General features: G+C 39.6%; 1 protein-coding gene across 1 annotated transcript; it reads right to left on the reverse strand.

Moving 5' to 3' along the window:
- Positions 1 to 224: 224 nt before the first annotated feature.
- LOC102374156 (regulator of G-protein signaling 18) lies at positions 225 to 15,899 on the reverse strand. Its single transcript, XM_006026499.3, has 5 exons — positions 15,609 to 15,899; positions 14,870 to 14,971; positions 8,809 to 8,870; positions 6,536 to 6,702; positions 225 to 1,240 (listed from the first exon to the last, which is right to left on the reverse strand). Exons 1-5 carry the CDS (start codon positions 15,725 to 15,727, stop codon positions 983 to 985), a joined length of 708 nt encoding a protein of 235 aa, XP_006026561.1. The 5' UTR covers positions 15,728 to 15,899; the 3' UTR covers positions 225 to 982.
- Positions 15,900 to 16,811: the final 912 nt, after the last annotated feature.

Here is a 16,811-nt window from a genome sequence, read left to right on the forward strand (position 1 = left end):
CTCAAGGTTAAGTATATATAAGCATATTTTCCTTAAGCAGGAATAATATGTACAGATATATAATAATGTGTATGTAATGTGTAACTGACTTTGCAGTTGTAATGTATCCCCATTTTAAGGATATGTCAACGATTACTAAAATTCGCACTCAAAGCTTGCTTCCCAAGTTTACAAAACTTATAAATGAATATAACAAAACCCCCAATTCTTGAACTGTTATTTAATTAGAATATTAATCACATTATTTAATTAGATAGAACATTCTAAATTGCATATTCTTATCCCATTACTATTCATTTAACTAGAAATAATATAATAAAATAGTTTATCACAAAGCTTAACAACACAGATTAATTTAAATAGAGGATATGAAAATATATGTAATAAGAAAATATAGTATGTATCACTATAAAATTAAATAAGCCTTGCCCAATGTGTCTCCTAGAATATGGAGATTTCCAACTGTAGTTAAAAATCATTATAATTTAACTTTCCACCTAATTAATGTCTCTGTGTGTTTTCTGTATGAAAGAGTACCACAACTATTTTCTGCTTAGTGTAAGAAATATTGCAACAACATTAATTATGTGCAAATGATTTGTAAATAGACTGATGGTGACTGTGCATTCTAAATATTACAGGTCCAGGGTCTTCACCACGTAGAGTTAAAGCTCTCACTGCTCTATATCATTTTATAAAGAGTGATTAATAGTTTCTCCCAGCTGAGACTTAAAAGATACAATATACTATATGAATACTTCATGTTTAACACATCTTGCCAATATGCTGCACATCTTTTTATATTAAGTGAAACTAATCACTATACAGCTTTCTGAGCCAGATCCTTAGCTGGAATGAATAGAAGTAACTCCACTTAAATAAGTAGAGCAAAGCAGAGTTACATCATCAAAAAGATTTGGTCTTAAGATGTTGTATATTATTATTTGCTACAGTACTTAGAGGCTAAGTAGGTTAAGTTTCTTTATAGCCAGATGGTGAAGTCTGATTGCACGTCCTGGAATTCATTGAAAGTAAAAGAGCGTGATCGTCTTCTAGGAGCAGGATGGTTGCCATGCATCCCCTTAAGCAGATCTGAATAAGCAGCAGACCTCAGGAAGCGTGGGTAACTGTCTTGCTCCATCAGCCTGTACACTGTGGCCTGAGCTGCATCAAAGCTACTAAGAGTGGGGTGTGCAATGTTCTGACTTGTGATTTCTTTGGTGTGAAAATCAAGGTTAACCTGCAAAAAGGAATGAAAAAAACATATAGTTCATTATTTCAAGCATTATCATCAATAACAATAATATTCTAAATGAGAAAACTACTTCCTATGAAAAAATGTGTACGTCCAACTAGAGGTAAGTCTTGTAAACTCTATTAATTGGTTAATACATTTGATAAATACCATTTAACAACTGAGTCACTATAGAAAGATATCTTAGATAAAGGTAAAAACTAGTAATCACAGATACTATGTGAGTTTCTCTGTACACTTGATACAGAGAAATGTGTTCAGTCCAATAGAGTATTCTCATGGAAGCCACTGAGAGTCAAAGATACTCACATTTTTTCAGGCTCAAAACTTTAAATGTTTTAATTTTCTAATTTGTATGGAGAGACTTAATAGCAGGAGGGTTAGGATATTCTGATTAGTGTGTTAAGCAAAAAATTTTAATGGATTTTGAGAAGTCATATGAAAGTGCTCTTCTGTTACAGCTTAAATTTACTTCTGTATTAACACTGGCAATTGTCAAGGAAAAGATGTTTAATATAAAAAAGTGTTTAGCTGTATAATACTCACTTTATTTAAGAAACAATAATTTCCAGCCAACATTTAGACTAGCTCATTTAATTTATGTGTAACTTTTTATTTTCCTAATTGAAATATGCCTTCCTCACCATCCAGATATATTGCAAAAGTGTACCAATAACAAATAGCTTGTACACAAAAAAACTGAAAATCAGTTAATGGAACTATCTGTCCTTCAAGTCCCCAAATTCTGAGATACTTTCCAACTGGAGTCAGAAAAAGGGCCTTTTAAAGTGCTTTGCTAGATGGTAAAAATTGTTTTTTGGTGGTTCAAAGTAGAAATAACTTCCTGAAATTTGGGCTTCCCAGTTATAGCGCCCTGTCCTTTCCCACCAATGGACAAATCAAGGGCCATTCAGCTTCCCAACTACTACTTGGAGCACTGTAGAAAAGACACACTGGAACACCCGCTCCTCCACCTCCACCAGGGATACTCTTGTGGAGAACATTCCATGCATCAAATAAAAATATATATATTTATAGTTTATGATGTCATTATTTGGTCAAGATGCAATTATCACTAGCTCTTATAGACAATCAGCTTAGGAAGGGGAACTAGGAACAATGCATATAAAGAAGCTGGCTTTCACAGCTGCTATGCAAAATTCTTCTTAGCCATTATAACCCACATCCTGTTAGCATATTTACTCAAATACAAAATAAGCCTAAACAACCCCCACAAATAATTAGATTCTATAAATGGAAAAATTATAAATTTATTATAATTTTCCAGGTATAGAATCCAATTATCTGAGTGTTGTCTTTAATTGATTCCCTTCCTACTACCACAGCAGGGAAAATAGTGGCTGGGGTGGGGTCAGATGGCCTTCTTGCCCTCTGCCCCCCAACATCTTCCCCCTGCATCCTTCCTGCCCTCCCTTACTGCCAGACCCTGCTCAGGTTCTGTTCCCTCCACAAGCACAATGTGGAAGTGAGCTACATGTGACAGTAAGGGGGAGAAAGGGACAAAGAGGAGGGCAAAAACAGCAGAGTGATGCTAATGCTCAGTAGACTAATTGTACTGCGCATTAACATGACTTTCACCATGATGCACTAATGCACAGTAGAATTAGTCTACTGTGCATTTAGCATCTTGTGTAGATGTGTCCACTGTACATTAAATTAGTCCAGCGCCAAGAGGCTCATGACTTACATAGTTCATTGAACTGGGTCTCACCAGAGTCAACAGCATTTCAAGCCATGGTAACCCCACAGCCCAACACTATATGGTATGTGTGTGTACTCCAGATACCCTCCACAAAGGATCCATGTGCTAAACGGGACTTGGGTTTTTTTGTTACATGTCTTGGGAACCTCTAAAATGTTATATGCCGATGAGGCACAGTGCTGCATTGTCCATCTCCACCCCATAAAGAATGGGGTTACGCTAATCACGTGCGACAGGTTGAGAGAGGGGGTGACAGAGCCACTCAGCTACACAGGAGTTTGGTGATGTTTGTCAGACATTTAAGGCTTGTGAAGAAACAGGAATTATTGGAAATGGGAAAGAAAGGCACTGTTCAGCTGTGGCAGTGAAGAGCAAGTTGAGATTTGTTTTATGTAGTGATTGGCCATGACTTGAAAAGAGTTGGTACTGAGGTGGACTGAGCACAATGGGCACTATATCTTTTTCAGATGGGCTGCACCAACCTAGCTTTGTGATAGGTTCCTATCAGATCAAGTGTCTCAGTGGGGGCATCTGAATCCCAAGATCCCCAGGCTTGGGCCTACATCTAGGATGCCTGCCAGTGGGTCTGGAAGTATCTGAAGTCCCAGGGTGAGAGCCTTGGATACAGCATGCTTGCCGGTTTTAGCAGCATACATGTTTTTTAGAATGATTGAGTTCTGCTTGCTCAGTCAATATGATTTTTGGAATGATTGAGTACTGCTCAATTGATATGATTTGGCTGATTTGATCTGGAACATGAAATATATTATTATTATTGTTATTTAAACCTTATTTTTTAAAAAGGCTCCCATCAGTATCTCATCCTTTTCACTAAGGTCAAATGTAGAAAATGTTAAAGTTCAGATGACAAGTTCAAAGCATAAGGAAATACAGGAAGACCTGAGTAGAAGGCTACATAGTAGAGAATAGGGGTAGGGGTGGAATTACAACTAAGTTACGTATGAAAGATGCAGCTAACTAAAGCCGGGTGGTGGGACATAAGAATGGGGAAAGAAAAAGGGGAGCAGTGAGTGCAATGCCTACAAACAGGTATGGCACTTACAAAGCAGAGAATATACAGGAGACCCCACACAACAATACCACATCGCAATAGGGACATGGTTAGGAAAACACATACAGTTGCAAATAAAAACATGCAAGATACAATTGTTGGGGTAGGGAAGAGTCCAGGATTAAAAGTCCTTGGAGATGCAGCAGGGAGGAATGGTTAAGTGGTCCTCTCTGCATCACTTTTTGGCATCATGGATGATCCTGGCCCTCCTGGTGCCAGCCTGGTATTGCAATACCTTCAGGCCTAGTGCTAGTTCCAGGTGGAAGGAACATGTGCACATTTTAAAGGCCCCAAACTCCAGAAAAGGTTCCATTACTGTGTTTGCCCAACATACTAATATGCCAAGTGTTTTATGGGTATGCTCAGCATGGACTCCATTCAATCAACTTCATAGATGGTTTCCATATCTGAGAACATGCTGCTTCTAGCCAGTGTATCTAATGGATAGGGACAATGCATTTAATAGGGGTGGGAAGGGGAGCAGACTGCTGATATCCTAATATAAAATGAGGGGATTTTTCCCCCATGCTGATTGGGGAATAATATCCTCTTATATCTGAGTTAATATGATATATGATGCAAGGGGAAAAGCAAGCATGAGTTGAAAGCACTTTGGGAGCTGAAAGCCGACTCATCAAGGAGCAGTGGTAATCCCCAGTGCAAACCAGGGAAATTTAAAGTCTTACATTTCATTACTGTTTAAAACCTATCCCTTAGGCTGAGCAGTGATACTTTTTCTGTGCTACCTCAAAAGATACTTGCTAATATTTAACACTTCCTATACAAATGTTTAGGAAAGAATGCTTGATAAAACAAAGGCAATCTAGCTAATCCATAATCTGCTCACATCTCATAGATTCATATTAAATCAGAAGTACTAACAATACAAAGACATGTCAAAGGGGCTTGACCTGATAGCCCTTGCTCAGCCAAATGAGTACAGTTGGAGTTTGTTACCTATCAGCCTGTCCAGCCCTATTCTGGTTATAAGGAAAACTGCTCTTTGACTCATTTACGCAAGGACCCATTTACTGCAGCTGTACAGTGTAAAGGAATGACAAATACAATTTGCCCCAATTTTAAAGGACTTCTATTCTAATATAATAAAAGGCTTAGCCTGCCTGTCTGTGTGTCTGTCTGTCTGTAACGCTTTTGGACAACTGCACATGAACTGCCGAGAGGGTGGGCAGCGATTGGCTGTGCGGCCCGGACTGTGCAGGCCCAAGTTTGAGCTGCTGCCAGGGAAGTTTGTGATGGTTTGTGATGGTTTGTGATGGCAAACATGCCCTGGGCACCCAAGCAGCAGGGCTTCCCCATGACTCCCTGGCCAAGGGCAAAGGGGGAATCATGGTGGTGGCGCCCTCCAACTTCCTGGCCCCAACACCCCCAAGAAGAGCTGGCAGGGAGGGGGAGGCAGCAGGGGGGTGGCGAGGGAGTGGATGCAGACCAGGCGGATGCAGAGTGGTGAGGGGGATAAAGAAAGGTTGGAGCTGGGGGAGGGGTAGAACGGGGCCAGATCTGGAGTGGTAGCAGGGTTTGGAGCAGGTCCAGACCCAGAGCAGTGAAGGGGGGTAGAGCGGGGCCAGACTCACGGACCCAGACTGGGGGGTAGTGGTGGAGCAAGGCCAGACCTGGAGCAGTTGGGGTGGGGGTGGTAGAGCAGGGCTGGACCCGGAATGGTGCTGGGGGCACGGGGCTGGACATGGGGCTCCATCCCTGTCTGCCCATCCCCCCCGTCATTCCTGATGGGCAATAGAATAAATAAAGTCCTAGAATAAATACTAGTGCTAATAGAAAAGTATAAAGGAGAACTCTTTATCCTCTGTGCGTTTGTTCTCTATTACAATATAGGTTCTTTTAATTTATTCTAGATCTTCCTTCTGTGAAACCCTGCATCACTCAATAAATATTTTCTGTTTTTACTCATTACCTGCAAAGATGTGTTTAATTTAATGGTCTATTTTAGCACTTGTTTTATTAAAGAATGCTTTTGAAATCTCAATAATACAATCATTGGATCTGTAATTACTGGCTTAGCAGATTGAAAGACTATTTCTACTGTTCTGGAAGTAAGCATAAGTGGCAGCAGATAGAATTTGAGAAATGACTAGTATTTGGAAATATATTATCTCAGCAACATACCTTTAATTTACTCAACATGATTTAATGTATAGGAATGAGAAGTTCTACAAATTCCTTTGACTAGGGTGACATATTAATAACTATGCTTTTTTCTAGGGTTATTAAATTAATATTATATGAAAGAGTGAAGTTTGAGAGAAGGGGTCCGTGAAGGTTGGCTCCCATCCCTTCTTTTCAAGTAGCAGTCTGATTCTTAAGATATAGCAATCTTGTGTCAGTGCCAAAATTTGAACTATTTGTGACTGCTGGGTAATGTATCTGTATCTGTGTTTCTGAAGGGCAAATGCTATAAGGTGCAGCTTGTGTCAAGCACTTTATATCCTCACAAATGTTTTTACTGTACCTCTTTTGGAGCCTCTTTTCGTATGAATATTTCATAAATTTTCTTAGCTTGTGAAAGAAGTTCACGAGAGTCTTTGCTTTTCTTGTAATTCTCACAGGCTATCCAAAACTCAATGTTCTCCTCGCTGAACTCAGTTTTCAGAAACCTTACAAATGCTTCTTGTCCAGCTGCAAAAGTGAGCATTGCAATGTTTTAAATTAACTGAATCATTAAAAAGTCTGCCCTGTCAGGGAAACATAATTCTTTTATGTCAATTATTTTTTCAAGTTTAAAAACCAACGTTAAACTGCTTCTGAAATTATGTCTTACAAATTTCTATTGAAAATGTATTTAATAATGGTGTAGGAATGATTTCTTTCAGGGCTGACCACTTTCATTTACACTGCTGTTTCAGAAACAACTCTACTAAAGCTGATGCATTTCTTGGATATAGGACCTACAAACAGTGGTTCTTTAGGACTCCATTCCTGTGCTTTTGCGCTCTCAGTGAATATTTCACCATTGTTCAAACAAGAGATCATGCAGGATGCTGCTCATCATTAATATGAAGCTCACATAGAAAAAAAATCCTGTACATAAACATTCGTATTAACACCTTGGTCACATCCAAAATAACCTGTTAGCTCTGTGACTTTCTACATCCCTATTGTAGTTTTAAAAAACACCTCCTGCCTCCTGACATCTCATCCAGCTTATATTTTCAGAAAAAAAATCTTTAGCCATCTCTTTAACTTACTTTTAAATCTGTCTACAACCAACTTGAAAATATTCAAAGACAACTCACAATGGTTGCAGTAGGATGCATCTACCTGAACGGATGCACTGAAGGTGCCACCTTCAGAACCAGCTACTTTTCTGATGTTAACTTGAAAACAAATAGGGTGCATCCCAATGAACATGCATTTGCAGAGGCGTGTATTTCCCACTGCACAAATAGCAGCAGCATGCTCCTGCATGTGTACTCTGGTATGCAGCAAATTGCTCTGGATGGGGTAGAAGAGGCTGGGGCTGGCCCCAGCAGCCTTACTTGGGGTTCTGGGTGCCTCCTGGAGCAGAAGCAGTGCCAAGCTGGCAACTTGGAACCTGGCCTGCACCCAGAGCATGGCCCTAGCTGGCCAGACTCCTTTTCTGGCAGCACATGCTGCTGCCACGTGCCATCTTCCTTTTTTCTGTGGCATTTTTTTTTGACACTGGGATTTCCCAGTGTCAAAAAAAAAAAATCCCTCCACACTACAAATCAACTGTGTGGAGAATGGGTTCACGTGCACTGTGTGCAGTTTGAGATGTCTAAAACCGCACATGATTCTCATTGGGACGTGCCAATATATTCCATTAGGAAAAACTTTCCTTAATAAATTTCCACCCTATTCTAGTCCTAAAGCAAAATCCCACTGATGAAACTGAGAAAGGACTGCAGAAATAAAAAAGTAAAATTCGATTGTTTTAAGCATCTATACATTCTGAAACACTTTTCCTTATGTTTTGTTTCTTTTCTGATACAATTCAAGACATTTTCCATCACTATGCATTTCCCATTGTTTAGTTGAATAGCCTCCATAGTAAACTCCATATTAGCCACTCCATGGCTACTTATCCCTTGAACAAACAAATAGTCACAAATAGATATTTTAGTGAGAAGAGAAAGAAACTTTAAGTAACCTGTAAAATATCAGATCACTAGGACACAGACATATTATTACTTTATATTGGGGAGAGGCAAAATAGTGAGGGAGTCAATAGATTTCAGATTTTTTTCTATTAATCAGCTTTCGTGCTTTATATTAACACAGCAGTTTTTCTGAGTTAATCTTAAATATCTAGAGCTAAGTAGATGAAGTCCTCTCCTAATATCAGTGAATATTTTTCTAAACAATTGCTTAGTAATTCCAGTCTTTGATGGATTTTATCCAAGTATTCTATGAGACTTTGTGCAGCAGAATAGCTCATTACTCATGAGGTACAAAACAATGATTTAATTACTTACTGTCACCTTTTCACTCTTTATTGAAGAAAGCCTTTATTGTGTGTCTTATTGTTGTATTACTTTTGTCTGATGAAAAACCAAACTTAAAAGTTACCAATCAATTCTTCATTTTCAGTAGTTGACAGAATGCTACTGCCTAAGCATACAAGCTGAGAAGAAACTCATACCACTATAAATGACCCATCATACTTAATTTAGGTAACTGCCAGGTCTATTTAATTGCACCCCTACATTGTGTCATTTTCCATCAGGTAATGATAGTCTTCAGGGAGAGGAAAACTCTACTAACCTTTCTGGGAAAGCAGTTTGTCAAAAGATTCACCCCATTTCACTACGTCTTCAGGGGACACACTGTACAAGACACAAAAAAGTGTTTTTGATGAAGTGTGTGCTTTGTGTATTTATGAAGCTACCGTAACATATGTTATCTGCTAGTACTTCTGCTTTGTCATATTTCACAAGGTGTCTGTTTAGATTACTTATAGAAGAAGCTCATGAACCTAGAGACTTTAAAGGCATATGGGTAATTTTTTTTCTGACAGTTTTGCCTATTGTATTACACCCTTTTTAAAAGGAGTGTTTTCTCTTCAGTTTGCCACAGTGCTCCAGATCTTTAAGGAAAAGGCAAATCATAATAGAACCGGGTTGAGTACATTCTTAAACTTTGAAAATATTAAGGCTTAGCTGCTAAACTCTTTGCAGAAATGTAGTTTCGATTGCAGTCGATCTGAGGCTTTGTAACCACAGTCTATTTTTAAATGGAAGACAGGAAATACTATGGTGTGAAAACAAAGTTAAAGCACTATGATGAAGGCAATAGCTTCATAAGAGTAATAGCATATGTATTGTTTACCGCAAACATTTTTTCAAATGTCATGCTGTTTTGAGATGATGGCTTTTAAACCACGCACACACACACAGTGTCTGTCTCTCTCTCACACACACACACACACACACACACATAAACATGCATCAAGGTGCATGTATTCCTCCTCATTGATCTCAAGCTTTCCACTGTATTTGACAGACAACAGAGAGCAAATATTTCACTTGTATTGATGTAAAGTTTGGGAAATTGTTTTAGTTACACTTTAATCTTGAACAAGAATGTGGACTGTATTTTTATATCTGTAAAATAGAAATGGAATAAAATCTAAGATGAACAGAAGGTACTTGGAATCTGACATAGCTCTACACTAAGTAGTCTAATTTATTTAGACAATTTCTAATTAATAATATTTTGCTATTATATAGTAGTTCTCATCAGACATTGCAAAACATTGGAGAGGTGAAAGTAAATGGTGTCACCAGATTGCAAATCTGGAGGCCTTTAGAAATATAATGCATTGTTCTTAAAGGAAGTTCCTAACAAGTTGTGAATAAAACCCAGGTCTCCTGACCACTTCAGGACCTTAACTCAATTTTCTCCCGATGGGAAATAAACACTGATCCTTAGACCCTGGCCCTTGAAATATTTTCAAGAAGTGGGATGGTTCAATCCTTTTCTAACAGTGGCTTAAAGCTCCTTTATCCTACAACTTAGGTAGTGTCACTTCTTCTGGCAAATTGAATGAATTCAGAAAAAAATAGCTGAAATTCTAGCCAGTTTTGGAAGGAAATGTTAGGGTAATGGCAATATTGTTCTTGGAGCAAATTATTATTCACCTCCTCAGTGAACTCATGACAAAGAAGAATACAGTTTTAAGTCGGAGCATCGTTTTCAAGAGGTGTCAATGCTGAGGAGATTAGTTTCTAATTGTAGCATAAGACCAACAAAGTGAGGAGTTATACAGTTGAAAAAAAGGATACATCATCTTCTTAAAGAATCCTTCCTCTGTAGGAAACACAAAAGCTGTAGATCCTTGAACTATACATACACATATGACTGAAGATGACAAGCTGGTATTGCTCTTGAGTGGAGTTTGTAGTTGTGAAAGATAAACCTGACAACTTCAAACCAAGGATGTAGTCCAGAGTATACATAATATGGCAAGGTTGTGAGGTATGGGTTTGCCACCTTAGATCTGGATCAAATCATTAATAAATCCAAATCCTAGAAGTAGCAGCGAGTACTTTCATATGAGGGGCCAAAACCCAAGATCTGCTCAGTTTGACCCTATTGTACGGCAAAGATTAGTGGAATTTCTAACTTCCCTGTAACGACTGGCATTTTTCACTACCACCATAAAATGGTATATCCTGCTTGACATCAAAACTACTCAAAAGGGTTTCTGCATGGAAAAAGCACCTACCTGGTCAAAACAAACCAGCTAACCAAACAAACAAAAACCAAAACAACACTGCATTGAATAACTTTACATCAGTAGACATGAAACAGGATATTTGTCATTTCAATACCTGACTGAGAGCAAAATGTAAGTGAAAAACAGCTATCTGAGTCAGAACCAGAAGTGATGATGTCTGTAGGAAAAAGGAAATACTCCATAGACCTGCCACCTATCAGCTTCCTTTGAAGGTGTCTCCTAACTGAGCAGGTGGTTTGATGCTGGAGAATGCATAGAAGGGGAGGTTAGATCACATTAAAAATGGCCACCCAATCTCACTTAGTTCACCCATGTGCAGACCTTACATTTAGATCCCTAGTTAAGTCAATTGAAATGTGAACTGTACAGAAGTTTCAAGAAGATTAGATTGGTTAAAAAATGGCCAATCCAATGTAATTTAACTATATCTTGTAGGTGCACTAAGTCAGATCAGGTATGCTCTTCCTACTCCCACCACCCATGCCACTGGGCTATTTTTAGTCCCTTAGCCCCTCCGTGCACCTCCAAAAGGACAACCCTCCCCCACAGACCAGCAACCCCCATCTCCTGATCCTGCCAAATGTCCCGATCTTGCAGTTTGCTCCTGGTGCTGTTTTTACTGAGATCTGTTGGTACTAGGAGGCAATCAAAGTAAGGTGGGTCGGGGGAGTGGCAGGCAGATTAGGGGGGTTGTTTTTCTGGGGCTGGAAGAGGTCAGGGGTCTAAAAATAGTCCCTGGTTGGGGTGGCAGAGAGCTCTCCTGATCCAACCTGCGGGCCATAATTCAAGGATGGTGTTTGGAAAAAGGCCTCAGTTGCGTGTCGAGTGGGGCACTGAGTAGTGACCCCAACCCAGACATGCTCGGGGATGCCAAGTGTGAGAGAGGAAAAAAGCACGACAAGTAGTAGGTGAAGAAAATTCATAAATTTACTTACAAACCAACAAGATGGTTAACGAGTTGAATACTATTTACAGTGGCAGGTAGACACAGACGACGTGGTGTGGAGAACGAACAGATGATGGGTAGCGGCGAGTAAGAAGCAAGGTGTAATTGTGGAGGTCGACTGCAGCTGAAAATACTATCAGTACAAGTATGATGTCTAGTTGGGCAACACACAGGGCGTTCCGGATAGCGCGTGGTCTAGCTATAAGCTGTGGTAGCCTATGCTAGGAATCTAGCTAGAGGCCTAGGGGTCTGTCCAGACAAGACAGGTGATCAGGCTGTCTTCCTGAGTTCGGGAGCATCTGGGGACCCTACGCTGAGGCGCGCAGTCCCCTTTATAGACTCCCTAGCCAATCAGGGTCCCCCCTTGATGGAACATTCTGGAGGCCTCAGCATGCTGGTCCGGCCAGTCATGCTCTAGGGGTAACTCCTGATTGGTTAGGCTACTAGCAATCACGCACTGTCCGCATGATAGTGCAGGTTAAGGTATTCCTCCGCCACTGCATCACCGAATACCAGTCACGGGTAGCCATGTCACTTAATGTCTTAACCAACAATCTGGTGGAGTCACATCACCTCCTGACACAACCAAACCCTACAACCCCCCACAGAGTTGCTAGTCCCTTGCACAAAGCTGCTAGCCTCCCCAATCTTCCCACCCCTTCCCCGCTTTACAATTTACTTCAATTGAGTTCCAGGCACATGTGATCACTGGCAAAACTGGCACCAGGAATGACTTTCGGGTTTGGGGGTGGTTTGGCAGCATTGGGAGACAGTTGGAGGGGTGTCCAGGTGGGGTCAGGCAGGATTAGAGAGGCTCTTTATTCTTGCCAACTCCTACCCCCTTAGCCCCCCCTGTGGACCCCACTAGCTCCCCAGTCCCTCCTTACCCACCCCACAGACCCCGATAGTCTTCCCGGTCCCACCTGCCCCTCCCCCTCCCCTGACTTACTTTAGATAAGGTTTCCAGCACCTAATCACTGAATTAGATCAGGGGGCTTTTTTTGACCTAACACCTCAAATTTCTCAGTGTAACATCCGTATGAAGTCTCAGTGTCTTTCACTTAAACAGCTGAAGTGTAATTAGTGATCAGAATAACTATGGTTATTAAAAATACAACATCTGCCTAAGCTGGTATGAAACCGGGCATGTCTACATGAGAAATTTACTGTGAAGCTGACACAATAAATGTCTCAGTGTCTACACATGTGCCCCTATTAGGGTGCAGGAAACTAATAAACTCTGCAACAGGCAGCCCCCCTAACCTACCAACCCTGCAGCAAAGTTTATTTTTGTGAGCAGCAGTGCACGTGTATATGCTAACCCAGCTGGCTGGGGCACAAGAGTGCTTCAGTGAGGGGGCTGCCTTCCTGCTAGCCCCAGAATGAATACCCTTCTGTCCTAGCCAGCCTCTCCACAGTACACTAAGCCCAGATAGAGCAGCCCCACGTTCACTCCCCCAGGTCCCCTGCCAGCCTAGGCTATTGAAACCCAGCTCAATGTGCTGCCATCCAGGTGCACATGTAAATGGCACACATGGGAGCTTCCTGGGAGCAGTAAACTCTGGGGTAATAAGCTCTGGAGTTTATTGCTGCACTTTAATGGCACGTATAGACATGCCCACTGTGTCTCATCCTATTAGATATAGATTTGTCATGGTTTTATATGCCAAGATAAAATACAAAAAAAAAAAAAAAAGACTTCCAGGAAGTGAATTCTATTTGCATTCAATCAGAATGACTCAGTACTTCTGAAGAAATGGCCAAACTCTCTTCCCAGTTTAACCTTCTCCTAACACCAACAAAGGAGAGAAGAAAAAGAAAAGAGAAAAATAGTTTTCAGGGTAAAAAGGATAATATTTTATCATGAACTTGAGTTTATCATTTGATTTTGTGAGGTGCTTGGGTGCTAGAGCAATACACACTGTAAAAATTTGTGCATGGAGACAGTCAGTTTTTAGGAAGCCTTACAGAATCCCTTATGTTCTTAATAAGGCAGCGTTCTGGTCATTGATGGACCTTATACCCTGCCATGGTATTCATTACTAAAAGCCTGATTTTTTTTGTCTAAAGTGATCAAAGTTTAATGATAAAATAAAACAAAAAAGGAGAGGAAAAACGTGTAAAATAGTTAAATGTCCTGAGCTGAGCCTCTCTCTCTCTGTGGTGGGAAGAAAGAAACTGAAAACCCTTATCACCAAAGTATTTTTGTTAATGAAATGTTGCCTACAGTGGGAGACAATTCTCAGAATCAATTCTCAGCAAACTCCTAATGGGTTTAGTGCAGTGCATGGCTTCAGTGCAGGGTTTACAGTGGGAAATCATACATCATAGGAAAAGTTACATAGTTTTTAAATGCAATTTTTTCATTCAGAGGTAAACTAGTATCAGCTCAGCTTCTGATTCAGTGGAAAAGCTGGTACTATATATTTAATGCCATTATGATATCATGTCATCCAGGGCGACCTGATTCCTTGAAAGAAGAACAACCTAAGGAACCATATGATTTCCAAGTAAATAGAAACATCTACTAACTACATAAAAGCCTGACAATTCCTTTGTACAATCTATGAGTCAACTTACAAAGTAAGATGTCACTAAATATATTTAAAAAGATAATAATTACAGTGACAATCAGTTGGTAAATTCATAATGTATGTGTAGAAACAACTTCTTTTTGCACTAGATTATAAGTGGTTATATACAATGCATCCTTGCATCCTGTATACATTTTTTCATCCCACTTTGCTTTCACCCTTCCTTCACTACAGGAGAACTTTGTTTATTATAGAAATGAAATAAGTGTGTAGGGTCAGATTGTGCTACTGATAATCATATTGAATATTATCTAACACCACAAATAGTCCTTTTTGAAGTCTATGGAACTATCTGAAAAGAAGATACTACTGTGAACAGAGAAATGACATTTTGGCCCACCTGGTCTACAAGCATCATTAAATATACTGGTATGTAGGTCCCTGTTAGAAATCTTGCAGTGCATTATGCTAAACTTAAAAATGAAATAGATCATCAAGGTATTATTCTATGTAAAGCCTGAATGCACACAGAAAAATCTATGGACTCTTCTGAATCAGAAACAGCCATGCTCTGAAAGAAAGTATTCTACATTTTACAAAGCTCACCTTGAAACTTGTGTCAAAGTCTCAGGTTTGTCAAGATGGTCATTTTCATGGAATTCAGTCTTCTGCAGGAGAAGGCTCAGCCTATTTCTCTTTTCCTTAACCCTACAAGAGAGTTTAAGCAGCAATTAAAACAAGTTTTGAGAGAGGGGTTTTTTTTTCTTTTCTTTTTTTTTTTCAAACATCCTCTGACTAATCTCTCTCTCTGCATTACTAATTTCCTCCTGCATCTAGTTACATGAATGTTGATGCTATTTCTCCCACATATATCATACAAATAAATTAATTTCCCCTTTACACCTTTGCATGTGAAGGGTAATGAAAGTATTTTCATTTCCAGTCTTTCAGTTATTTTGAAGACAAGAAAAAAAGTTTGAATGCTAGTGAGCCAGTATAGGCAGATCAGATTGTTTTGATTGATTCACTTTTAATGAAGAAGAAAATACTTGCCCTCTTATCAGCTGAAACTATTAAAAAACTTTCTTAGGTTTTTAAGTTAGATGGCATTTTAAAAACCATTTCTCAAAGCTGCTTTTTTCTTGTTCGGTTTATTATCTTATTTGTTTCTTATTCCTGGTCTTAAAAAAAACATTCCTTTGGTAAATAAATATTTTGTGTGTACAAGTCCCAGTCTTGCAATTCATGATTTTTTTTATGGAAATCAGACATACATAAAAATAACCATGCCCTAAATTCACATATATGATAATAGAACATTGAAAGTTCAGTGTTAAAAACTTACCTGGTCTTGGTTTCTTTGTTGGTCTCTTCTTTATTTGTTGATTTTATGACATTGTAATAGGTCTTTTCCTTTGAAGCAGAATTATTTCGTTGGGGAACTAAAACTAATGGATTCTCCATCTTTCTTACAAGGGTTCCAGTTTTCTAAAAATGCTTCTTTAGCCTAATTGCAGAAGTTAGTTCTCTCTACTATCTCCTGTATGTTTGAGTTCAGAAGGGTAACACATATCACAGCTGACTCCTCTGTTGCTTCTCAATTGGTTGTTGAAAAATGCCATAAACAGGTAGTGGAAAGAAGGAGGTTCTCCACTTCCACTGAAACTAAAGCTGCACATACATAAGACTTTAAGTAGAGTTCTGTTTTACAGCTGTCATTTAGGGAAGTAAGATTACAAATTTACAAAATGGGTGTTGATCAACAAGATAAACACAGCTATTGCCAGAGTGTAGTTTGTGCTCATGGAACATCATATTCTGCTAGGTTGAGGGTGACAGCATAATTTTTCCCTTAAACATTTTCATGGAAGTAAGATGGAATTTCTATTTAATCAGAAAATTTGCAAAAGTGCAGTAATGTGCTGTGTTGCACTAAGTAACACATGCCATTAACTTTAGTTCTTGCAGTACACACACACACACACACACACACACACACACACACATATATATATATACACACACACACACACATATGTGTATATATATTTAAGTGAACCTGGACTACCATCTTCAGTTTTGGATACATAATAAGACTAGGAACACAATCTATTTTAGCTACAAAAGAAATGAGCCCTGAGTTTCAATAGTTATTGAGAACCTGCGGCTCCCAGTTAGGTCAAGAGAAGCCTATTAGGGCAGTCCTATCTCTGCAACTCTTCCTGCCTAGAGCAGAAGGCCACTGGTAGTGCCAGGTGCTTGTGAGGTCATCTTTTTTTCTTTCCTGGGGGAGGCCTACCAAGTGATTGGAGTACTTGTGCAAGATTCCTTTCTGCCTTGTCCCTACGAGGGAGTCCTAGCCCCAACTTTTCTGGCTGTCCCAGCTCGCAGATCTCATAAAGGATGCCCAGGACGGTACTGGACCATGGCCAGAGGTCACCAAGCAGCTTGCATTGAACTACTCTCAAAAGAAAATGCAAGTTCCTGACATGGAAAGGGTCTCTCTAGCCAGCTGGTGTGGCCTGACTTGGCTGAGCCAGTCCCAAAG

Source organism: Alligator sinensis, unplaced genomic scaffold, assembly GCF_000455745.1.
Source record: "Alligator sinensis unplaced genomic scaffold, ASM45574v1 scaffold761_1, whole genome shotgun sequence".
In the NCBI taxonomy this organism is placed as follows: Eukaryota; Metazoa; Chordata; order Crocodylia; family Alligatoridae; genus Alligator; species Alligator sinensis.